This window comes from Corythoichthys intestinalis, chromosome 5, assembly GCF_030265065.1.
Source record: "Corythoichthys intestinalis isolate RoL2023-P3 chromosome 5, ASM3026506v1, whole genome shotgun sequence".
Classification (NCBI taxonomy): Eukaryota; Metazoa; Chordata; class Actinopteri; order Syngnathiformes; family Syngnathidae; genus Corythoichthys; species Corythoichthys intestinalis.
Window position 1 is genome coordinate 21581809 of NC_080399.1, and position 26462 is coordinate 21608270.

A 26462-nucleotide genomic window follows, 5' to 3' on the forward strand; every position below is an offset into this window, starting at 1 on the left:
GTATACTGTAATTCAGGAAAAATATATTCATTTGTGTATTTTTATTAATAGCCAAAGTTAGTGTTTAGTTCAACAAACATTTAAATTATCAAATAGAGCTTTTTCCCAAAGAGTCCTTACCTGCAGACTGAGTGTACGGCTGACCACCTTCTTGATCTTGACAAGCAATGTGTGGCCTGTTTTTTTTTTTTTTTTTTTTTTTTTCCTCCCATCAACCCAAGGATACACTCTGATCTTCCTGCCCTTCCCGGGTACTCATGTGACAAAAGCGCCCTATGACTGCTCTGCTCCAAGGAGAGCATGCCTACTGTAGGACAGGTGTGAGGCCTTTGCCAAGCCACATACACAAAAATAAAAAGAGACGAGGCGTTTTATTTTCTTAGTTTCTTTTAATTGCTGAAAACAAAGCTAAGCTTTATCCAAGACATTTTATGGATTGACTAGGCTATGTGTACATGTACACAAGTATTTACCACAAATACAGTGGAGCCTTTCGTACTAAGTAATACCCATATTTATGTGGCTGTAGATTGAAAAGTGCAAACACTTACAAAATGGAATAACATGCATGCTACATGCAAAATACACAAAAGCAGTGTCATTGTAAACAAGATAAAAAAAAAAACAATACAGTGCATATAAAAAGTCTACACAACCCTGTTTTAACAGCACTGAAAACAAGAATGAGTTTATTACTGCAGGCTGAAGACTTGTCTTTTTCTGGCTAACTTCTAATATAGAGGCAAAATAAGCCCACAATTAATTAATCAGCCCTGATACAAAAAAATTAAAAATCGAGCTCAAAGTATCGACAGATACCGGCCCATGCGCCATAGCTACCAAGTTTTAAGACGAACGGTGCACGAATAACGGCGGAGTATGACTTCAAAGCTTGTTTCCACAGGAAGAACAACAACTACTTGAGTGGTGACTTGACAAGCCTTCAGTCTGTAAAGAGGAGAGGTTGTGCTGAAAAAATATTTTTAAGTGTTTACTCTTCTATTTTGTAAAATCCTTTTATTAGAACAGGGAGGTGTGGACTTTTGATATCCACTTTAGCTAGCTGCAGTATAAATTCAGATATACATTGAATACTTTTTTGGTCTTCAGGTATTGTATGTGGTTATTGTCAACACAAACTATAACACTAAGAAATTACAACATTGCGTAATAACTCCGAAATAACATAAAGATTCCCTCCTGGTGGTTGAGAGTTGTATGGCATAAATCCAAGCATCATGCGTAAAATCTTTGTTGTTGTTTCAAAAGGCTCAAATTTAGTTCTTTAACACTGCAGTCACATTCATATGAAAGCAATGTCACTAGTTTGTTTTGATCAGGAATTGGGGGGTTATTAAGAAAATCAAAATGTTTATTAAATCAATAAAATGTTGCATAGCATTCGCGTACAGGCTAGTTTTTTGCATTGACACGATTTTTTTTTTTTTCTAGTTTTTTTTTAAAAATTTTTTTAAATAAGGTGTATAATTCATCTTTTTGTTTGCAATTGGGCCTCTTGTCTAATTAGCTTTGATTACATATCTCCGAACAAGTGTATTCGACAGTAAAAAAAAAAAAAGAAAGAAAAAGAAAAAAAAAGCTAGTATAGAAGAAGACACATTTATAAATATTGACAAACACTTCAGCTCTTGGACTGATGGGGATTACAATATTTGTTGTGATTACTCATATAGTGTAAGACGAATGTTTTTGAACTTGTTACGATTTTACTTTTTTACTCTTCAGGGGAATGTGCGGTTCATTCTGGTCGTGTGATCCTCACGGTGTCATGCAAAAAGACGGGCAAAGAATATTTGCCGGGATGCTAGAGAGTGAAAAGAATCGGAGACACAGGTCAGACTTGATCATTTGACAACAAAGTATGAGACAATACTGAACCCAAGCCCATTTTAAATCTCACACCACCAGACAAAAATACCTTCAAACTAATGTATACAGTACTTTGTTACCTACATAAGACATCATTGAAATTGGATAATTTTCGGAAAAAGTTGGAGTTCCCATCTGTTCCTCTGTGTAATGTAAATCGTGCTGACAGTCACTTTGTGTTTGAAAGGTGCAACGTTGTCATCTGCCCTTTACTTCAGCCCTCGGTGTTCTATTTCTGAAGGGGAGGCTAGCAGAGAATGCTATTTGGCCACAACTCACATCCAGATTCAACTTTTTAGCAAAGACGTTGATAGTGGGAACCTTCTTATTGTCACCATTGAATGAATAGGCTCACGGGAATTTGGCTGAGTTGTCGCACGCCTGTTGCTAAGCCAGTAATCGTCGGTCATAATGTGACAATCAAGCAGCTGAACTAGGGTATGCGTAAGCGACGGCCCAGGTGGTAGTGGCGGGCGACAACACGATAGTCATGTGGACGAGTTTCTTTATACAGTACTCTACTGGGAAATGAGGTCAAGGTGACGAGTTGTTTTTAGAGCTGTGGGCTCCATTTTCAGTGGACAGCCACTCAAAAGACACAAAGGACAGTGGGTGGTTCTGAGGTGAAGAGCTATAAATCAGTCACGGGTCTATATAAGGATTTAAATTCAATGTGGAGCTATTCTGATCATCTAATACTAGGGTATGTCTTTATTGTAGCAATGAAGCCTTTTTATATTTAAATTCAGATCCAATGTGAGACAATTAAAATATTAACTATAATAATAATATCATGCAATTGACTTGAATTATGATACAATTCACTCCAGACATGATACAATTTTACTCAATTACATCACATCAGTTACAATGCAATATTTTTTTGTAATTACAATTCAGTTAACTCGAATTATCCCTGGATGGAGTATGATTCACTACACTTTGACTACTTTGACATCAATATGACTCACTATAATTAGGATGCATTGACCGAAATAAATCCAATTACCTTATGATACAATTTACCCCCCTTATGATGCGTATTAACTTTAACAGTGTGATACTATTCACTACAGTAATGATACAATACATTTCAATAATTCAATTCTCAATGCAATGTATAACATACAAATTTTTAATATCAATATTTAATATCAAGGTCACCCTGGAGAAATGCCATACCAGCTATAAAACAAAAGCAAGTTTGTAGACGAGCAGAACGCAGATGGCGAAAAAACAAACTCCTAGTTTTTTATGATATCTACAAAGAGAGTCTTCGCAAATACAACCAGGAACTGAAAAATGCTAGACAATCATATTTTTCAGAGATCATTAGTAGAAACACCAACAATACTCGCACACTATTTTCTGTTGTTGACAAACTGACAAACCCACAAGCATCAATACCTCAGGAATTGGCATCTGAGGTGTCCTGTAATAATTTTGCAGCATTCTTTACACACAAAGTACTAAAGATTAGACAGACTGTGTGCAACTCCGGATTAACAAATGTTACACTAAACGCCTCCCAAAATGTCCCCCACGTCAATCTTAGACAGTTTAGCCTCCTGGACTATGCCACTTTAACAGAAATTGTGTCGAAATTAAAGCCCACAACATGCTGCCTTGACATCCTTCCTTCAAACTTTTTCAAAACTGTTTTTCATTGCATAGCCCCAGACATACTTCAGATTATAAATACTTCCCTCCAAACAGGAGAGTTTCCTCAGACTTTAAAAACTGCAGTAATAAAACCTCTCCTAAAAAAAACCTAATCTGGATGCCTCAACCATTAGTAATTACAGGCCAATATCAAATCTGACATTCCTGGGGAAAATTATCGAAAGGGTTGTGTTTGAACAGATCCAGACTTTTATGATGCAAAACAATCTTTTTAACTCATTTCAGTCTGGATTTCGGCCACAACACAGCACCGAGACCGTGCTTATCAAAGTCCTAAATGATATTCATCGGAATACTGATGCAGGCAAATCATCTGTTCTGCTACTATTGGATCTCAGCGCCGCATTTGACACGGTTGATCACAACATACTACTCAGCAGATTGGAACAGTGGGTAGGACTTACTGACACTATTCTTCAGTGGTTCACATCCTATTTACATGATAGAGATTTCTTTGTGTCAATTGGAAACTCTCAGTCAGAACGAACCAAATTCACGTGTGGAGTCCCTCAAGGGTCAATTCTTGGACCACTCTTATTTAACATCTATATGCTTCCGTTAGCTCAGATAATGGAACAGTATGACATCTCCTATCACGCCTATGCAGATGACACACAACTGTACATTTCTGTGTCCCCACATGATTATAGTCCCTTAGTCTCCCTGAGTAAATGCATTCGTCAAATCAATGAATGGATGTGCCAGAATTTTCTCCAGTTAAATGTGGAGAAGACAGAGGTGATCATTTTTGGGCCAAAAAAGGAAAGGTCAAAGATAAGCAGCCAACTTAGCACAATGTCACTTACAGCTACAAATCAAGTCAGAAACCTTGGCGTAATTATTGACTCAGACCTAAAATTTGATAGCCATCTAAAGTCCGTCACTAAATCCGCTTATTACCACCTAAAAAATATAACCAGAATTAAGGGGCTTCTGACTCAACAAGACATGGAAAAACTTATGAATGCATTCATTTTCAGTAGATTGGACTACTGCAACGGTATATTTACAGGTCTTGATAAAAAATCAGTCAGGAAGCTGCAGCTAGTACAGAATGCTGCAGCCAGAGTCCTCACAAATACAAGGAAGCTGGACCACATTACACCGGTTTTGAAATCGCTACATTGGCTTCCAGTGAGTCAAAGGATAGACTATAAAATACTACTGCTCGTCTACAAAACACTTAATGGCCTTGGACCAAAATACATGCTTGACTTTTAGATTCCTTTGAGACATCTAGACCCCTAAGGTCGTCTGGAACGGGTCTCCTGCATGTTCCAAGAACAAGAACCAAGCAGGGTGAGGCAGCATTTAGTTATTATGCTCCTCACCTCTGGAACAAGTTACCCGAACGTCTGAAGTATGCTCAAACTGTTAGCTCCTTTAAATCAGGGCTAAAAACACTTTTGTTTGGCACTGCATATCCATAACTGTCTATATATTTCAACCTACCTGCCTTCTATTCCTCTTGTGCTTATCTCCATTGCTGATTTCAATGATTATTATTAGTAGTAGTTTTTGCTTTATTTTTATTTTTGTTTTATTTTTATTTATTTATTTTTATTCTGTGATTAAATGCGATCATTTGTCTTGGTTTTTACGTTGTGTTGATTTAAATGTGATTTTTATGGTCTTCATGTGATGTAAAGCACTTTGAATTGCCTTGTGTTGAATTGTGCTATATAAATAAATTTGCCTTGCCTTGCCATCAAATTAAAATATACCATTTACTCTAATTACAGTGCAGTAAGAGTCACTCAAATTTCAATACTATGTAGTATGATTTAGTTGTTTTACACCTCAGTCTTCATTGGATGTGACACAATTTTCTGCAATTGCAATGCAACGTGTTACAATTCTCGGGAACACTTGATATGACAGTGGCGTCATAAGACTGTCATAAGACCGTCATAATTATGGCATGACACTGTCATGAGCATTAATTAATGCATATGACAAATGTGTCATCCGGCAAATTATGTCACTTTTTAAAATTTTAAAGATTCAAAGGATTTAAAAGTTGCAGACTGAAGATAAATGGAGTTCCTGACAAAATTTGCTGGATGCCACGTAATGACATCTGTCATCAGCATCCATTAATACTCATGACAGTGTCATATCATAAATATGACGTTCTTTTGTCTTATGACTCCACTGTCAAAATAAAATGTTACCCAGTTCTCTTCTATAAATGTATTTATGATGCAATCAATACTACAATAGAGTTCACTGTAATTATGATGTAATGTGATATGATAAAATTCACTAGAATTAAAATATGATTTATCACAATTTCAATGTTGCCATATGATTTGCTTCAATTACTTACAATTACAAAATAATTAACTGCAATGTGATTTGAAAAGATGATTTTTCATGTGGTACCCCCAACATGATGTAATGTGATGCGACAAATTACAGTACAATAAGACCAATATGATATAACTTTTTTTGTTCAACTCATGTCAGAAAATCACAGTATAAAAATTATGAAACTTACTTTTACACAAACTTCCCTCTGACCCCAACCAAGACCTGTAACGGCATAGAAAAATTCATGAATTGGGTATACTGTACTAGTGACAGTACATTAGGTTAATTTAAAAAATAAAAAAGTTGTAGTAATTAATGTGCGTTTGTGTGTGCGTGTGCAATTTTTTATTTTTTAACCTTGGCTGGTGTCGAACTCTTCTTGGTCTCCCACATGTTGCGTTTGTTACCTACATCACTTTGCTTATTCATTTCCTGTAACAAGTCAAATGAAATAGTTATTTTGCTCTGAGTGACCCATGAGATGTTGAAAATACATGATTATATCATTTATTTTATAGTTAAAAAATAAAATGTTGCCAAATTGTGGTAACTTGAACCGCCATAAACACTTCCACTTAGCATGGTATTGAGAAAGTACAGTGGGGCAAATACAGTAAGTATTTAGTCAACCACCAACTGTGCAAGTTCTCCTACTTGAAAAGATTAGAGAGGCCTGTAATTGTCAACATGGGTAAAGCTCAAACATGAGAGACAGAATGTGGGGAAAAAAACAGAATATCACATTGTTTGATTTTTAAAGAATTTATTTCCACATTAGAGTGGAAAATAAGTAATTGGTCACCTACGAACAAGCAAGATTTCTGGCTGTCAAAGAAGTCTAACTTCTAACGAAGTCTAACGAGGCTCCACTCGTTACCTGTATTAATGGCACCTGTTTTAACTCATTATCGGTATAAACGATACCTGTCCACAACCTCAGTCAGCTGTCGAAGGACACCAGAGACAAAATTGTAGACCTGCACCAGGCTGGGATGACTGAATCTGCAATAGGTAAAATGCTTGGTGTAAAGAAATCAACTGTGGGAGCAATTATTAGAAAATGGAAGACATACAAGACCACTGATAATCTCCCTCGATCTGGGGCTCCATGCAAGATCTCACCCCATGGCGTCAAAATGATAACAAGAATGGTGAGCAAAAATCCCAGAACCACACGGGGGGACCTAGTGAACGACCTACAGAGAGCTTGGACCACAGTAACAAAGGCTACTATCAGTAACACAATGCACCGCCACGGACTCAAATCCTGCACTACCAGACGTGTCCCCTGCTGAAGCCAGTACACGTCCAGGCCCGTCTGCGGTTCGCTAGAGAGCATTTGGATGATCCAGAAGAGGACTGGGAGAATGTGTTATGGTCATATGAAACCAAAATAGAACTTTTTGGTAGAAACACGGGTTCTAGTGTTTGGACGAGAAAGAATACTGAATTGCATCCGAAGAACACCATACCCACTGTGAAGCATGGAGGTGGAAACATCATGCTTATAATACCATTTACCATTCTGGGCTGTTTTTCTGCAAAGGGACCAGGACGACTGATATGTGTAAATGAAAGAATGCATGGGGCCATGTATCGAGAGATTTTGAGTGAAAATCTCCTTACATCAGCAAGGGCATTGAAGATGAGCCGTGGCTGGGTCTTTCAGCATGACAATGATCCCAACCACACAGCCAGGGCAACATTTCAAGGTCCTGCAGTGGCCTAGCCAGTCTCCAGATCTCAACCCCATACAAAATTTGTGGAGGGAATTGAAAGTCTGTGTTGCCCAATGACAGCCCCAAAACATCACTGCTCTAGAGGAGATCTGCATGGAGGAATGGGCCAAAATACCAGCAACAGTGTGTGAAAAGCTTGTGAAGAGTTACAGAAAACGTTTGGCCTCCGTTGTTGCCAACAAAGGGTACATAACAAAGTATTGAGATGACCTTTTGGTATTGACCAAATACTTATTTTCCACCATGATTTGCAAATAAATTCTTTTAAAATTCAAAAAATTTGATTCGCCCCCCCAACACACCCCCCCCACACACACACACACACACACATTCTGTCTCTCATGGTTGAGGTGTACCCATGTTGACAATTACAGGCCTCTCTAATATTTTCAAGTGGCAGAACTTGCACAATTAGTGGTTGACTTATTTGCCCCACTGTATATGAATCATTTATATCTTGATCATTATGCCACTTTCTTATGTGATTTACTGATTACACATTCTTAAAGTAGCGCTACAGTAAATACACTTAGCTAAGCTCAAGTAGTAGTAGCAAATGTGTGTAGATTTCCTATAGGGGGAAATGTTGCCTCACAAGAGAAGCAAAGAGTTGTTCACTAGTGAAGTGGGGTTATAGATGTCACTCACAAACACAGTTGGCATTAAGGCTGTGCTATTAGCAGCTGCATCTCACTTGAAGAATTCTTTTACAACATTTCCACATGGCCCCAAGGGTAGGGATGACATGATGTTGTTGACATTAAACGTTACTGTTCACTTCTAACTTAATGACCTTATTTTTTAGCAATTCTATACGAATAATTTTCAACCATATCACAGTGATAGTGATTTACATTGGTGCGGGGTTGTGAAGTCGGTTGAGATTTTTCAGGCTTTGCTGACGCTGGTGCCTGTTCTGATGCAGCAGGCTGCGTCTTCTCAGGCTGTGCAGGCTTTGCCGTCCGACTAGCGAAGCTTCCTTTGATTGACACTGCATCCTAGAGAAGAAGGTGAAAAGAAAAAAACCTAAGTCGCGTTTCTACTGCTAGTGGAAGGCAAGTAAATTCAATTAAGCAATGGCTCGTAATGCAAAAAACTTAAGTATAAGAAGCACTGTATAACATCAAGAATGGTGAAATGCAATGAAGACTGGCCTGCAATAGCACCTTATTTGCCTGATTGTCAGAGATGTTGCCGCTCTCCCACATGCTCTTGATGCTGCGTGTGCCTCCTGAGGGGACGTCAGCTAGAGCAGTCTTGGGGGGTTTCACCTCTTTGTTCCCCTGTGGATACAAGAGAATCTCGACTTTTTTCCCCTTCAGAGACAAGTCAGTATTTTACAAGAAAGTATAATAATAATTTTTAAAAAAACAACAACAACAACAACAAAAAAAGGTTTTCCACATATCAATTTGCAAAAATACACTTTTAAAATAAGACGAAACACAATTTTTCATGAAGTATAATGGAATATAATAGTTATAACTCGACATGTAATACGTTTTTTTTTTTCCCAAGAAAAAATATTCTTAGAAGAATAAAGTGGTAATGTTAAAACTTTTCCAACAAAATAAATCATAGAATCAAATCAACAGTATAATTTTAAAATTACGTTAAGACAAAATGCTGTTTTGAAGGAAAGTGGGTCACCATACCTGGGAGAAAAAAAAGATAATTCTAAGAGAAAAATTAATGCAATGCTGTTCTATGAAGGAGAAATGTTTGCACTCGTTTATTGTTGTTAAATTGTTCAATCTGAGGGAAAAACATGGAATTTCTTGAAAATTAAGTTGAAATACAATATACCAAGGGATTGGTTTTATTATTCATTTTTTGGAAAATGTGTTGATTGTTCAGGAATAATTTTGTGTCACAATACATTTATTAGAGCAATATAACATACTCTAATATTTCTCAAACATCAAACGCATTAATATGCCTAAAAAGTACAGTAAATATAATTCAACTGTATTTAAGCAGTTTTTCCTTTGTTAACCAAAAAAGAGAACCAGCATAGTACCAGTGTAATTAATAACACATTTTGAGAATCACTGCCATATAGTTCCGTAATAAAAATTGAAAGAATGAAGCTGTGATTTTGCAAAAAATAATGCAAGACGAAACAAAATGTAAAACTTGTGTCACCTGAATGGCAGATGCGTACTGTTCCATTCTGCTGCCGATCTTGGAGACGATGGGCGCGTGCGATGCTCTCACGCTGGATCCGAGCACAAACGTCAATAACAACATAACAATCACAATAATGTGCATCAGCAGAGTGAAAATCCCAAATTCTCACCTTTTTTGAGTTGATTTGCTCAAGAATTCCGCCTTCTCTCCAATCTGGCCAAACCAATAACTCGGCATTAGGACATCAAAATTGTCAGCCAGGAGAATTCATATGCTATTACTAGTGGGTCAAGTTGCCCTGCTGATTCTAGAATAGTCTGACTTTTTAAGGTTGTTTTGCTCTGGAGAACTTTTTCACCGTAATGGCCAGAGTATTTGAATTAGTTTTGCTGTAATGTTTGATGCTTGCTCAAGTGCTCATAAGAACATCTGGCCGCTAGTTGCAAGCGTTTTATACAAACTGAAGGCAAACATTACAAGTGTGTCTCTTTTTTATTAGTGTACAATAAACTACAGTGAAATGTACAACTGTTGACTTTATAGTACTTAACACTTAAGAGAAATGGTCTAAATAGCAAGAAAGCTCTGTGGGGGGGTTGGGGGTTTCTGAATGAACTAATTATGAATGAAATAAATGAAGTATTTGTAGTAAGAAATTGTATTTTTTTCCAAGAAAGAATTTTTTTCATTGATTAGGTTAGATTGTGTTTTAAGATATGATTGTCACTATTTTACAAGAAAAGGGAAAAACAGTTAAAAAAAAAAAAAAAAAAGCATGCTTATATTGAAAAATATATACAGTATTACAGAAATGGATTAATAGTGTAGCAAAAAAAAAAAAAAAGAAAGAAAAATTGGCTTCTCTTCCCTCATCTTACAATTTTCCCCCTCATTTTGTTTTGTTCAAATTCATAATCATGTGTGAATGAAATCATAACTTGACAATAAAGTTAGTATTTTTACAAGACATACAGCCAAATTTAACAGCAGTACAGTTGTGATTTTACAACAATATGTTGTACCATGACGAACAAAATGTCAGTGAGGAAAATAAGTATTTGAACACTCTACAATTCTGTAAGTTCTTTCACTTAAAAATGATGGGTGGGTTTTAAATTTTCATGGTAGGTGCTTGTCCACTGTGAAAGACGATCTAAAAAAAAAAAAAAATCCAGAAATCACAGTGTATGATTTTTTTTAACAATTTGCTTGTATTATACTGCTGCAAATAAGTATTTGAACACCTGAGAAAATCAATGTCAATATTTGGTACTGTAGCCTTTGTTTACAATTACAGACGTCAAACGTTTCCTGTAACTTTTTACCAGGTTTGCACAGACTGCAGCATGGATTTGGCACCACTGCTCCACACACATCTTCTCTAGATCAATCAGTTTCTTTACTGTCACTGTGAAAGATGGAGTTTAGGTTTCCGCTAAAATTTTCTATTGGGTTTAGGTTCTGGAGACTGGCTAGACGGCTCCACAACCTTGATATGCTTTTTACGAAGCTACTCCTTGGGTATTCTGGCTGATTGCTTCAAGCCATTGTCATGTTGGAAGACCCAGTCACGACCAGTGTTGTTAATCTTACTGAAAAAAAGTAATTAATTATAGTTACAAATTACTTCTCCCAAAAAGTAATTGCGTTAGTAACTCAATTACCTGAATGTAAGAGTAATTAGTTACTTGGCAAAGTAATTGGTGATAATTACTTTTTTTTTTTCCCTCAAAAAAAAAAAAAAAAAAAACACTGGCCACACTATGTGAAGTTTTTTGTGAAGGTTTTTGGTACAATTGGCCCGAGCCCAATTCTTTACCCTGGATCAACTGTTAAAAGTTGTTAGAATTGCTCCCATTATTGCATTAGTTCCCTTCTCTCTACTTTCGACATATGAAAGTTTTAAAACTGTTTCATCATTTAAAGATAGATTCAAGTCAAGATTTTGCCGATTTAGAAGTATTTTATATAAAAAGTTACTTAGGTTCGCTAGGAAGGTTCTCTACAACAGAGCCGTCCTAAAAAGTATACTGCTTCAAGATGGCGGCTGTCTACTAACGCATTTAGTGCAATGTCTGTCATTTTGCATCTAGTTATATCTATATACAGTACATGTGATATCTACCATGTCTACCATATCTACCATAACATGCGGGCGTAGTTTGTAGGCTATCGGCTACAACATGTATTATTGGAGCTACCTAGCATCGCGTCTGCTCGGCGTCACAACTTTCTTGCCTCTCCCCACTCCTGCTCTGCTCTGTCGTCTCGGTGAGTCCGTCTCCCTCAGACTTTTCGACCAGTATAGTAACGCATAGTAACGCATGCCTTTCCGTCCTCAGTAACGGTAACGGCGTTTCCAAGATGAGAAAAGTAATTAATTAGATTACCCACTACTGAAAAAAATAACGCCGTTATATTGTAACGCCATTATTAACAACACTGGTCACGACCCATTTTGCATGCTGTAACTGAGGGAAGAAGGTTATTATTCCCCAAGATCTCACAATACATGGCCCTGTTCATCCTCTCCTTAATACAGTGCAGTCGTCCAGTCCCATGTGCAGAAAAACACCCCCAAAGTATGATGCCACCACCCCCATGCAAGTAGGGATGGTGTTCTTGGGATGGTACTCATCATTCTTCTTCCTTTTTAGATCGTCTTTCACAGTGGACAAGCACCTACCATGAAAATTTCAAACCCACTCATCTTTTCTAAGTGAACGAACTTGCAAAATAGCATGGTGTTCAAGTACTTATTTTCCTTACTGTACAGGGGCGGACTGGTAATCTGTAGCTTCTGGAGGATCACAGAACGGCCGGTGCTCTGGACGGCTGGCGGCCACCATATAAACATCACTGTTTTTATCCCCCTATCCTCTATGATGATCTACAGTTCGCACCTAATCCGACAAGTGGCAGCAATGCGTCTGGCTGTTAACCGCCAATCTGATAGGAGGAGAACGAAGAAGTGGGCCATTGCCAAGGTGCTGTGACTCTGAAAGACTTGCTATGGCCCACGAAGGGGCAGGATTGAGCGATAATAGCTTTGGTGGACTTTCTAAGTTTCTAGTTGCTACCGGGCTGAGATGGAATGAAGAGGATTACTTCCACCAGGTAGCTACGATTTAAATGAAATAAATGCCAAGTAAAGGGCTAGTATTTTAGCTGTAAAACAACGTATGCACACGCAGCAGCAATATTAATTCAGAAGAAATATAACAAAATATTAATAAAATGAATAGTTTTACTTTTGAGTTTAGGTAGTTAAATTGATATGATATATATTTTTAATCATATATATATCGTTTTGTTTTCTGGTTAATACTTTTCAATGAAGGTTACGTATACAGGATTTGTCTTGAAATGTTTATTGTAGGGCTGCAGCTATCGAATATTTTAGTAATCGAGTAATCGACTGAAAATTCTATCGATTAATCGAGTAATCGGATAAAACAAATATATTTTTAGGTGAAGAGCAATTATAAATATACATGAGAAAACAAGACATTTCATCTAATTTTGAACCATTTTCAGTCAATCAATGTCTTTATTTTCTATGTATATTGTTGAAAACAGCCAACAATTGCATCTCAGATGTAACTAGAATTAAAAAAAAAAAAAAAAAAAAGACTAATTCACTGCTTTCACTCAAAAAACTTTAGATCTTATTACAAAAAAATATATATATATATCTTACCTAAAAATGCCGTTACGCTTGATAACACACATCACTTAAAAGTTTGGATTTTTTCCCACGTCTTTCAATTGAATTTCTCTTTGTGTCAAGCCATTTTTAAGTTCTAGTTAAGTTTTAAGTTAGTCTAAACTGTAAGTCCTGATAGGATTTAGAGTTTTTGCAGTGTTCAAAATAAATGTATGATACAGGCTGTATTGGAGCACATTAGCACCAGTGCTACTTGGTGTTTTATCCAGCAATGACCACTGAGCTAAAATTGATAGTTAGCATGATTAAGTTTTTATTTTACACCCTCATCACTCCACAATGCTATGTTATGTTAAAGCCTGTATGTAAGACACGTTAGCCAAGCATCGACAGTGGTCATAATTAATAGAAACCTAGCCCTCCGCAGGGCTAACGTGACTTCAGAACAGGAACGTTAATCTTATTTATTAGCGCTTAGCGCTCTTTATTAGCGCTTAGCGCTCTACTGCTTTAAGATGGCGGCTGTTTACTAAAGCTGCCCAGACGCGGCCGAGTCTGTCATTTAGCATCTAGTTCAACATACATGTGATCTCTATGAGACGCATGAGACGCTACCTGTACCAACGTAGCATCGTATGGGCTAGTATTTAGCAACGTCGGCGTTGTTTGTGGCTGCTGTCGGCTGCAGTAAGTTTTTTTTTTTCCCCCTTCTTCATCTCCGCACGTGACAGCGCGTTGTCCCGCATTAAAAGTAGTCCGAGCAAAACGTGATGCTGAGAGCTGTCAAAATAAACGATTACTCGAGGTGAATAAAATTACTCGGATCAGTTTTTAAACTCGAGTTACTCGAGTTGCTCGAGTACTCGTTTCAGCTCTAGTTTATTGTATTTTCATTGAAATCTATTACAGTGATACCTCAGCTCACGAACATAATTGGTTCCCAAAAAGTGTGTGTAAGGCGAAAAGTTCGTCTTCCGAACATTTATTTCCCATAAGAAACCATTAAAATGAGAATAATCCGTTCCCAGGTCCCCATAAAACATAATTTTCTACTAAATAAGCCTTAAAACTACACAAAATTATACTTTATTTTCTTTAATGTCTTCTTAGGCTTAACACTAGCCTGTGGTGGGGTCTTTTTCGGTCCCATAATAGCAAAAGTACACTCAATATGGTCCAAAATGTCTATCAAACACAAACCACGTCCGCACTCAACGAAAGGGAGGGGACGAACTGGGACGCTGTGAGCGTGCGTCAGCTTCTCGTGGCGCTGTTCGACCGCGTGGTTTGGTTCGTCCGCCGAAAACTAGTTCATCAGCAGAGACTATATGCTCGCGAATTTAATGTTCTTGAGGCGAAAAGTTCGTGAGTTTAAGCGTTCGTGAGCTGAGGTATCACTGTATTTGTCTGGCAAGATTAATTATGGCATAAACAATGAAGTCATTTTATAGACACAGATGATAGGTGTTATTATAATCAATTGGATACATAAAACTTGCTTTTAAAAAATACTTTCATTTGTTTATTCAGGTTGATTATAGAGCTAGGGCAGAAAGATGAATCCAACTCCAGTTCAGCCTTGCAGTACTTTGAGCGCCCCAAGTCAGACAGTCACAGTCTACACACATTTTTTTCATTTTTCTCTCAAAGTGCACGAAATTGATGCATTTTACAATAATTTTTTGTTTTTTTTTTAAATTATCCCGGGGGGCATGCCCCTGGATCCCCTAGAGGGTCTGTGTTTCCCTTCGTACAGCGATTCTTTTGGGCTGGGCTGAGTAAAAGTCCAGGGCTGCTTTTTAGTCCCAGTCTGCCCCTGTTACTGTATGTGTTATTTTTTGCTTTCATGAGAACATAAAAATGGTCAAACCCCCCCCCGTTAAAGCCAAAAAATGTTTTTTGCTAATAAAGATGACATCTTCAACAAATTAGGTCATATTATAAATGGAAAAGAGTCAATTGTTATAGGTTTAACAAGAATAAAATATTAACTTTCTAGGAAAGTTATGTATTATTAAATACTAATACGTGATATTATATGAGAAAACAGTTTAAATTTTACAGTATTGAAACCATTTTGGTATACAGCTTTCTTTGTTGTTAGTAAAGTGTAATTGTGACCTTGGATGAGCCTTTGGGGCTGATGGTGAACGAGGGCTTCGGAGGCTCTTGCTCCTGCTGCTTCTTCTTCTCAGCAGCTTCGGCTCTCCTCTTCTCAATCTCCTCCCTCATCCTCTTCCTCTCCTCCTGTGCACAGCCATGAATTTGCAGAGGAAAACCTAAAACTCAATGAAGTTTCCTCTCACCTGCTCTTTGTTCTTCTTGTCCTCCAGCTCTTGTTTCCTCCGCTTCTCCTCCTCTCCGAGGATCTTCTTCCTCTCCTCCCTCTTTCTCTTCAGCACCTCAAGTTCAGCCTCCGCGTGGTGCTGCTTCTGCTTCATCTTCTCCATCTCCTCGCTCTCGGCGTCGTCACGCCGCCTCTGGAGCTCCTGCAGCTTGCGCTCAGCCTCCTGACGCTCCGAGACGTCAGACCCGACGCAGGGAACTTCATCTCTGATGGGGGTGGGGGGGGGGGTGTAGAGTATTATAATATGTGGGGGTAACTTCATTTTTAGGAAAATGGAGTTGCAGTCGCCAGAAAAATCATTGGCTGCCATTGACGGTCCTGAACGTCCAATCTATTTTGACTGGGAAAGGCTGAGATCTATAAGTGTGTTTATGGAGTTATTTATTTATTTATTTTAATTCCCAAAAACTCACTTGCTCTATGAAGGGTTAAAATGGCAAAACTTATACCTATATGAAAAGTGAAAACAAAATATTATCAATAAGTATAGGTTACCTGTATTGAAGTGTCTCATAGCTACAGTATGTTACCTGGGTAGCTTGTCTGTCTTCTTGAGTGCCCCATTTTGTGTGGTTGCCCTCGTCTAAGGGAAAAATCCAATTATTATTGGTACAAAAAAATATATATTTTTTTTTTATTTCCATAATAAAATGTACATATAGAGTTGTGACTTGTAATGTAACCAACCTCATCTTTCTTCTTCTTCTCCTCAGCTTCCCTTTTCCGTTTATCTTCTGCTTCTTTCTTCTTCCTCTCCTCCAGCTCCCTCCTCCTCTCCTCCTCCTGCTCCTTCTTTTTCTTCTTCTCCTCCGCTTCTTTCTTCTGTTTTTCTTCCTCCTCTTTCTTTTTCTTCTCTTCCATCTCCCGTTTTTCTTGCTCCTCTTTCTGCTTCTTCTCCATCTCTTGTCTTCGCTTTTTTGCCTCTTCCTCATCTTTTCTGCGTTTCTCTTCGCGTTCCTCTTCCTTTTTCTTCCTCTCCTCCATTTCCCTCTCTTCTTCTCTTCTCTTCCTCTCCTCCTCTTTCCTCCTGTCCTCCTTTTCCCTTTCCTGTCTCTCTTCCTCCTCTATTGTCTTCCTCGCCTCCTCTTTCCTCCTCTCCTCCTCTTTTCTCCTCTCCTCCATTTCCCTTTCCTGTCTTTCCTCCTCTTCTCTTCTCTTCCTCTCTTCCTCCTCCGTCCTCTGCTTTTCTTCAAATTCTTTCTGCTGCTGCGCCTCTTCTTCTTTCCTTATTGTTTGCTTGTTTTCTTCCTCAGTGGCATCATCAGCAGCTTCTTCCTCTTCTTCAGCTTCAGTCTTGTCCTGCAAAACAAATGTTGTTGTTTTACTAAAATTAACCAGAACATTTGATTGAGAAGACAAACCTCATTTTGGGAAGTTAGTGTGATTGACACTTTCACAATCTCCTGTCAAAAGAAGAGACAAACCTCAGTTCAGCAGCTTTTAAAAAAGAAAAGTAAAAAAAAAAAAACGTATTTAAATTCATTTAAGTTCAATTGAATTTTTAAAAAATCAAAGCAAGTAAAGGTTAAAACACAACATTTTAAGTAAATTGGACTTCAGTTTATGTAATAATAATAAATGGCTCAAATTAGGGATCAAACCCAGGCCACCACTGTGGCATTGGCGAGCGCAAACAACTGAGCTAAAAACCCTGGCTGACTACCCAGTTAATCAACACGCTCATTTCAAGGCATCGGGATTGAAGCTAAAGATAATAATCTGAACAGTAGTTGGCTTAATTGTCGTCGTTTTTATGGTAATCATATTTTGAATAATGATTGGTTTTGGGGCCGGCACGGTGGAAGAGTGGTTAGCACATCCGCCTCACCGTTGGTTCAATCCTGGCTCTGGCCTCTCTGTGTGGAGTTTGAATGTTCTCCCTGTGCCTGAGTGGGTTCTCTTCGGGTACTCCGGCTTCCTCCCACATCCCAAAAGCATGCATGGTAGGCTGATTAAACAATCCAAATTGTCCGTAGGTGTGAATGTGTGCGTGGATGGTTGTCTGTCTCTCTGTGCCCTGCGACTGGCAGGCAACCAATAAAGCTGTCTGATATTATCAGATAGCGGATAATATCAGCCGAAAAAATACATTTTAAAATGATATCGATTTTGGGCCAATATGCATGTTGCCTTCAAAGTGAATGTAGAAGCCTTCTGTCTTTGTACAAGGGCTGGCCACAGCTTAGCACAGCAGTTATGCTTATTGACCATTAATGCAGTGGGGCATCAAAATACCATATTATGGTGACGCAACACTAGGGAGCTTCTCAACATTTTATGAAATATTTTCATAACATTTATGATGATATGTCAACTGATATCTACGTAGTTGAATGAAACCTCTGCTATGGCCTGTGGGGGGCTGTATCGCTTTCACCGGCACTAATGAACTTTGAGGAGGGTGGCAGGAACCCTTCCACACAAAAAAACTACAAATGTGCTGACTGCTTTATGGCATATCACACTTTCCCCATTCATTATAAAGACAATAAGTCGACGCGAACGCTTTAGCACGAATTCTGCAAAGATGGCAGAGCAACAAAAGAGATGAAAAGTTTTGTCCGATGGGACAAAGAAAAAGAAAAAGGGAGGCTACCAGGATAAAATGACACTCAAGAATAAACACTGTCCTGTTTTTCCACTCGCTTGCGTGACCACCCTCTCACTCGAACACATCAGCGAGTCAGTCGCTGGGGGAATACAGTACAAAAACATTTATTTTCAACATCGTCATCTGACGGCCGCTGGAAACAAATGTCGTTCAAACCAAATGCAGGCGATCGGAAGATCAGGATTTTACAATACTGTTCGCTGGTCCTCATGGGAAATACAGTCTTCCTTCAGGCAAAACACTACCGCTTTTGTCCACCTGCACCGCTAAACTCGAACAAAACTGAAACTTCCCTAGTGGTGCTTTAAGTCCACGACCGCATATATCGGTTTCAGTAATCAGTTAGCGGATTTTTTGAGTTGGACATTATCGGGTTATCATTTTAAAAGTAATTATCGGATAACTCTAGCAATCAGTTCAGGGTGTACCCTGCCTCCTGCCGTTTGTTAGCTGGGATAGCCTGTAGCACCCCCACGACCTTCGTGAGGATAAGCGGTTCAAAAGATGAATGAATGATAGATTTTGGATTTCTACCCTTAGTTTTCACTTCCAGCCTTAAATGTTCACTACAGTGCATCCACACACAAAATAAGAAGTTTCTTCAGATAACCTAAGAATTTGAGTTAAGTGACTCAGCGTGATCAGTTAAGTTTTACTTTCGATCCTCATTGGAACGTTTGAGTGATTGTTTGCATTTATATGACCCACTTTGATTAACACACTTGAATTAATGTATCTTGTTAAATTTACCGTCCTCTAGCATCAATCACCTCTTCTTGGACTTGTTTCTCCTCTTCCTCCTCCTTTTCTTCATCGTCCCTCCTCCTCCCTCTGTCGCCATCCTCCGGGTTTTCCGCCGAGCCGTCGATCCCGTTGGCGGCAAAACTCGGGTCCAGCTCCTTCTGCCTTTCAATGGCCTCCTGCATCCTCTTCTGCCTTCGCTCCTCCCTCTTTGCCAGTCGCTCCTCCAGGGCCTGGTCATCATCCGCCGCCGCGATGGTCATGGAAAAGGAACTGGAGGTCTCTCTTTCCTCCATGCTGCAATCACAAGTAGTCTACTTTTGGCCTACTAATTGTTGCGCCCACTCTCCACATGAAGCTTTTGTTCTACCAACTTGTTGGCATTGATCACATCGCTGCTTGCCGAGTCTTCGGATTCTCTCATCTTCTTCCTTTCCTCCCGAGCCCGTCTTCTTTGCTCCCGAGCCGCCTCATCGTCGTCGTCGTTGGTGTAACCCATTCTGTAAAACATAAATTTAGTGGGTTATTGTCTACATTGACATAATCAGGGATACAGTAAAAATCTGTGACCCACTATAGATTGTATATTCATGTAAAAAAGAATAATTGTGAAAACAAATGTTCCACTTTTGATTTATGAAATGTAAAAAAAAAATGAACATTACATAAGTATAATTATGCTCCCTCATATTGGAACTAAATCATTATTCAGCATTTAAAATTAAATGAAAAATAAGGATTACAAGAGTTTATGTATATACGATATGGTAAATCTACTCCAGTGGAATTCAGTCTTATCATAACTGTAACTGTTACTCTCATAGGATAAGAACCATGATAGATGTTTGTTGACTCTTGCAGTATTTTGGCAGCCAAGCAGTGTGAACAGGATTACGAAGACTCTCACTCGAAATGTGTTAGTCTGGATTGCTGGGAGAGAGAAGTAAAAACATTAGCACAAGAGGCTCGCTCCCCTTACTTTTCAGCTTCCAGACGCATCTGTTCCCTCCTCTGCCTCCTTAGCTCCATGCGGCGGTCAAAGTCGTCATCCATGATGGCCCTAAGATTAGCTTTCTCGCTAGAGGGAAAATAGAAAAAGGCAAAATCAGTAGGAAAACAAGCCGAAATGTTATTAATTCCTAACAATCATATCCCAAATCATCTTTCCGGATTGAAATGAACAGATATGCCATTAATCTGTTCCAGCCGACCAAAAACTTCATCACCACAAATGCGTATAATGTGTTTTGCAGTTAGGAATAGCATCCTATAATATTCTGCTTTACTAAGGTAGTAATTAAAATAATGTAAAGAATTTATTGACGACCATAGACATTCGGACATGATATTTGCGATACAAATGTAGAAAGTTTTTTATTTGATGATTTATTTGTATAGTTTGAAGGCTTTCAAGAGTTGCTCACTAGGCAACAAGCAGAGCTGAATTCACTGCCTCCACACAATGCTCACATCCCAAAATATTGCTCGCAAGTCAAAGCCAAACACCAGCCAAGCGACGGTTTGAATCTCGAAAAACTTGCTGCTGTTAGCATTAATCACAATGCTTTCACATTTGATTTTATATGAAATCCAACAACATTTTCAAAAGGGTCAGCGAACTTTGTAACAATAAAAAGGTTAAAAACTTCAAATTACATAATTTGGAATATCTTCTGAAAAAAATGTTATTTCCTTTGTTAAAATACTTTGGACCTCCAGTTAAAAGATCTTGATTGTATGAGTTTGTAGATTTCTGAAGATGTTATTCAAAAAAATGAAGGGGTGCCAAAAATGGTGAGCAGGACTGCAATTTCGAGTAATTAAAACGTGCAAATGCTAAGATGCAGAATAATTTTTCTCTCCGCCTAGAACACAATTCGAAAACATTTAAAACAAACAAAAAAACTGAAGCAGACACAACACACACAGGAACACACTATGAGTCAGGGCTAAATCAAAGGGGAAAATGAATAAAAATTGTAATGAAACAGCAGAAATACCGTAACAGTAGCCCAGCTTTTGTCCACCAGGTTTGTTGCCATATATCAACCCAAGCAAGCCTGGATTGTATCTGGCTCCTTGTGTAGCTCAGAGAATTCCTGCTCCTTCTCCTTGTAGCGACTTGAACTACCACAAAAGGCAAAGCTGCTCCTTCTGCCTCCTCCTCCTCCTTCCCTCTGTCTCACTTTTCCCTCACTTTTTATTCCAACATACACATAACGGTCCTCTCGTTTACTATACGTAATATATTGAAGTACAGAGTGCAAGTGTTTTGCCATATCTGCCTTTATGTCGATGTTTTAGTCAGACGAATAGACATTATTTCAGTTTTACTTGTGTATCCCCGTCTATATGCATCAATGATTCCTTTTCACTCTTTAGACCTAAGTGCTACTAATGATGTCCAGCGTCTTGGATTTAAGGAATATGAAACAAAAACGAACTCTGATCTTAATCATTCTTAGAAAAATAACCAAAGGCCATTAGAGCAGCTTACACGAGAGGAATTGAGTTTGATTGGCATCATCCAGCATGATATTCTTGTTATTATTTCCACTACTTTACGGATTTAGAAGATAGTTCAGTCAGTCATTAGATAAAAGGGCCACCATCAGTGATTTGTTGACTGTGGATGACGCCAAATACAGTCACAAAGAGAACACAGTGGAAGGTGGAAACTAACTCAAAACTAGAGATGTCCCGATCGGGAAACTAACTCAAAACTAGAGATGATGCCGATCGATCGGGTATCGGAATCGGCAAAAAAATATCGGCCATGCCTTTTTTTAATATATTTTTTTGTTTTTAATTAAATCGTTTTCTAATTGTATTTAACATTACAGACATAATATGTTACACTCATCCAGAGTCTTTAGTTTAGGCTTAAGGTAGGGTTATCAAATTTATCACGATAACGGCGGTAATTAATTCTTTTAAAAATGTATCACCTTAAAATATTTAACCCAATTAATGCATGCGCTGCACGACCCACTCACGCGTTGTCGTACGCAATCTGTAATGGCGCCATTTTACCTATATAGAGAGATATAAGGCAGCGTAAAATGAGTACAGTGAGTTTTGGCAGCCTTTGGAGCCTTTATTTAATTGGCTAAGGCCTTACAATCCCTCTCCCTACGATTAGTAAAATCATGGGAAGCAATGTGGGGAAGCAAGGTAGCAATTGATCATTTTCTTAACACCTTATGTTATTTCCCAACGCAGAGAAGATATATCAATTGGTAGCACTACGCACAGTAGTGGTTCCACTTCCCATCATGCATTTGGGTATGGCTACAGTGTCATTTACTGAAAGCTCAACAAATACACTAGATGGCAATATTTAGTCACAATATACAAAGTCACAAGTCTTTCTATCCGTGGATCCCTCTCACAGAAAGAATGTTAATAATGTAAATGCCATCTTGAGGATTTGTCATAATAAACAAATACAGGACTTATGTACTGTATGTTGAATGTATATATTCGTCCAAGTTTTATTCATTTTTTTCTTAATGCATTGCCAAAATGTGTATGATCGGGAAAAATTATCGGGAATGATTGGAATTGAATCGGGAGCAAAAAAAAAGCAATCGGATCGGGAAATATCAGGATCGGCAGATACTCAAACTAAAACGATCGGGATCGGGAGCAAAAAAACATGATCTGAACAACCCTAGTGGAAACTGTCACTCAAAACAGTTCAGTTCTGAGGTCCTGTCTTTGATCAAATTAAATAATTTTACGGCTATGTGAAAACTTCTGGACATAATGGAATAACGTCGGTAAATAACTCCTACAATTGCAAATTTACCTCATATAATTCATAGACATCTAATCTATTTGAAGTGGATGGTACTATCAGTAAATAACCACGAACCACAAAAATGTAGGGGTTCAATGCATTTTTTAACTAAGGAAAAAAGTGCAAAATCCCAGTAAGGCAGTACCGCTAAATGCTAATACTACACATGAAGGCCACAACAAACATGCTAATCTCAAGTCGTCTAGTGTGTGTACTAAATAAAAAATGTTGTGTTTGTTTCTTATGATAATAGGAAGAATTCTAAACCATTTGAGTTTTGTAAACGATGATGTATGCGCTCATAAAACAGGATAGCAGTTGACAGGAGCAGACCGACCTCTTAGCCTTTGTCAGCACTGTAATCCTGTGCTGCTTGTGTTTGGCCAGAGTCCAGTGCAGACACACACAGATTCTGCACGGAGAAGAATCTCCCTGAGTCCTCCTGATTGACCATTTATTACATTCCTTTGCCAGATTTAAAAGACACACTTTCACTGTTACACTGCATCTATTCTATGCACACGTTTGTGATAATTCATTGCCAGCACCTCCCAGTTTAAATGGATCCAACATCAACGTAATTGGCGCTCAATTAATTTCATCGCATTTACAGCAGCACTAGTTTCAATACTCAATAACCTTTACTACAAAGAAGGCAGAACACTTATGGATGACAGCTTTGCCCCTGAGAAGCGTTTACAATCTATCCAAAAGTCACAGCAGCTTCCTCGACATGACCAAACATGGTCACCTGTGGGGGTTGGGGGGGGATCTTTGACCATAAGACAAATTCCAAACAGTTTACATGGGGTGACACACTGTCGTCGGAGTCTATTAAAATGTTTGCGTAGGCTCTGGTTAGCAAGGCGAGTGTTTTGTTTTGTGCCTCGCGATTGGAGGATTATGGAGGATGTATTCTTGGTTTGAAATGCAATAAAAGGTGTATAATTTTCATTTTATTTGGCAAATTTATTCATTTATTTTTACATAGCAGTGAGGTACTGCTATTGGTGCATGGTCTCCCGGTTGTGGTACGCAAAAGAATGACTGCCTCAGTATACTTCTGTATTTTTTTAAACGTTGAAGTACAATACATATGAATTAATCTTTAAAAACAGTGCATTTATAAACATTTATTTTGGTGTATAACTTTCATGTGCAATACTTAACTACTGAATCATTGTGTATTTTTTGTTGTTTTATTTGTTTATTTAACCCTTTACTACTGAATCATTTAAAAATTTTTGTTATTTGTTTATTTAACCCTTCACTACTGAATCTTTTTAAATTTTTTGTTATTTTATTTGTTTATTTAACCAAGTGGGCATGGTTTCATTGCTTTATATTTTTAACAATTTTAACTGAGTAAATACAAATGTCATGAAGCTTCCCAATAGGGGATATTTTTGTAATAATTTATAATGTCCAATTTGACCTAAAATTGACCATTTTTGGCCGTATGAAACCTAGGAAATCCACACTTTGAAATTCCTTGTCTTATAAAGTCAACAGTTAAAAACTAGTTTTTTTTTTTTCTTTCTACCACATGACATAATTTATAAATTTTTGGGCAACAATAATGTCATGAACAATAATAATATCATTTCCTTTTCTGGGGGGAAACATGAATTTAATCCCACTTGTGGCTGTATTAATAGATCAGAAATAACAAATATATATTGAGAATATTTAAAAACATAATTTTTGGATGCTTTTTTTTAACACAATGCTCATTGTGGAAACTGAACTTTAAAGGAGACAGGATTTAAAAAAAAAAAAAAAAAAAAAAGAAATACAAGCGTAAATGGATATTTTATTCTAATGACAAATGATGTTAGTTAAAAAAAAACAATGCAGTTTGAAAAGCAGAAAAATTGCTACTAACAGGCTGTGTAAAAGCCGTGTGCATGACGTTATCTTTCAAATGAACATTTGAAAGAACCATGATTGTACAGTCTGATTAGTACTTCTATTCGGTCAAGAGAGTAAGTGGCAGTAATGCACACGAAGAATGTCAACCGCCTATAACAAGAAGAATGTTACCTTTATTTATACCACAAGATTTCATTTTAAGGTACTTCGTGTAAAAAAAAATTTTTTTTTTAATCGAGAAGCACCGTTCTCAAGCACCAGCAAAGCTGCATTTGCAATTTATTTCCCGCTTGGGGCCTGACAGCAGACTGGCCCAGTGTTGCAGTCGGCCTCCTTTTAAGGAAACACGCAGCCGCCGTTGTTGTTCGCCGGTCCCACTTTTGGCCAAGCTACAAGGCCTTGGATGGAGAGCAAAGTTTACTCTTGCAAATATCTGCCACTGCAACACAAAGTGACAGTCCCAAAATAACCTCTTTCCATTAAGATTGCTATGAATCAACATTCCGATTGCTTCCTCCAGAGACTAGAAGGATCAAAGTGTTGTTCATGGACCATCTGTATTCACACTGAATGGCGGGTTTAACAATATTAGAGGTTAAGAAATTCCTGTATCTCATTACAATAGTTCCATCATAATGAAAAGCGAAAACATCCCTAAATCTTTGCCCTGTGAGTGGAATAGATGTCAAACTTGATGAATGACACCATAAAAACTGCTTGGAAGCTTGTGCTTCTTTCCTCAAAAGATTCCAATCTAGGCTGTAGTAATTAATCTTTATGCAGGTTTTTATTTTTTATCAACTTACTTAGCATTTTGTTATTCATATAAGGCACTTGAGAACAGATTCTCCTTTGACATGAGAACTGGCTGCAGAAAGTAAAGCAACATAAGAGCACAAATTTATTAGATAGTTCACAAAAAGAGTTCACATTCACGTTTTCTGTAAGCTGAAACACATGAACACGCACACACATACAGTCAATGTCAATGAGGCCTCCTTTAACCATCTACCATTCCATCTAAGGAATAGACCTGTCCACTGAACACAACACTTTGTGATGTGAGTACTCGATGTAGGAAAATATTTGCATATATTCACCACAAGTTAAATGCCAATTTTAAACATTTTTCTTTTTATTACCTTCTGAGGTCATCTGTAGTTTTTCTCTTTTCTTCATTAAAAAAAAAAAATCGCTTAATATTGCCTATAATCATAGAATATTCATCACTAAGGAGGTCATACAAATGACATAACAGCAATTAGATATGCTTATCACAACAGAAACCAGCTAAGAATTAAAATCCTAAACCCCATGAGATGGCACCTTTTATGCGTAAATAAACTTGAAACTACAGGACGTGTATAGGGCCTAAGCATTGTAATAGAGGCTGGATGGGACTTACCCGAACGCCAAACCACAGTAAGCAGTTTCCAACTTGAAAACAGGAACAGGAGAATAAGCAGAGGTTTTTAAGTACCAATGTGGAAGCTTCAGCCCCGCCTGCAAGTGTCAAATTGGTTTAGTACCTGCGCCCGTTTATGTAGGAATCCATCACCACCGCAGAAAGTGAGTCTCATGGTATATAATGTGAAACTCTAAATGCTCAGTTGTTCACAAGCAAGGATGGGGGGAGGTTTGCCATTTTGAGAACTGCATGAATAAAA

General features: G+C 38.0%; 1 protein-coding gene across 4 annotated transcripts; it reads right to left on the reverse strand.

Moving 5' to 3' along the window:
• Nucleotides 1–377: 377 nt before the first annotated feature.
• cald1b (caldesmon 1b) lies at nt 378–26253 on the reverse strand. Of its 4 annotated transcripts, none has more exons than XM_057836372.1 (16): nt 26201–26253; nt 20101–20199; nt 19496–19621; nt 19151–19418; nt 17131–17172; nt 16457–17068; nt 16300–16352; nt 15729–15975; nt 15544–15669; nt 9925–9968; nt 9771–9843; nt 8792–8908; nt 8480–8623; nt 6244–6318; nt 6074–6108; nt 378–1825 (listed from the first exon to the last, which is right to left on the reverse strand). In XM_057836372.1, exons 2-15 carry the CDS (start codon nt 20172–20174, stop codon nt 6076–6078), a joined length of 2034 nt encoding a protein of 677 aa, XP_057692355.1. In that variant the 5' UTR covers nt 20175–20199; nt 26201–26253; the 3' UTR covers nt 378–1825; nt 6074–6075. The 4 variants fall into 4 exon arrangements, with proteins under 4 accessions (XP_057692355.1, XP_057692353.1, XP_057692356.1 ...); XM_057836370.1 differs by lacking the exon at nt 26201–26253 and adding an exon at nt 21122–21431; XM_057836373.1 differs by lacking the exons at nt 17131–17172; nt 26201–26253 and adding an exon at nt 21122–21431.
• Between the last annotated feature and the right edge of the window lie 209 nt (nt 26254–26462).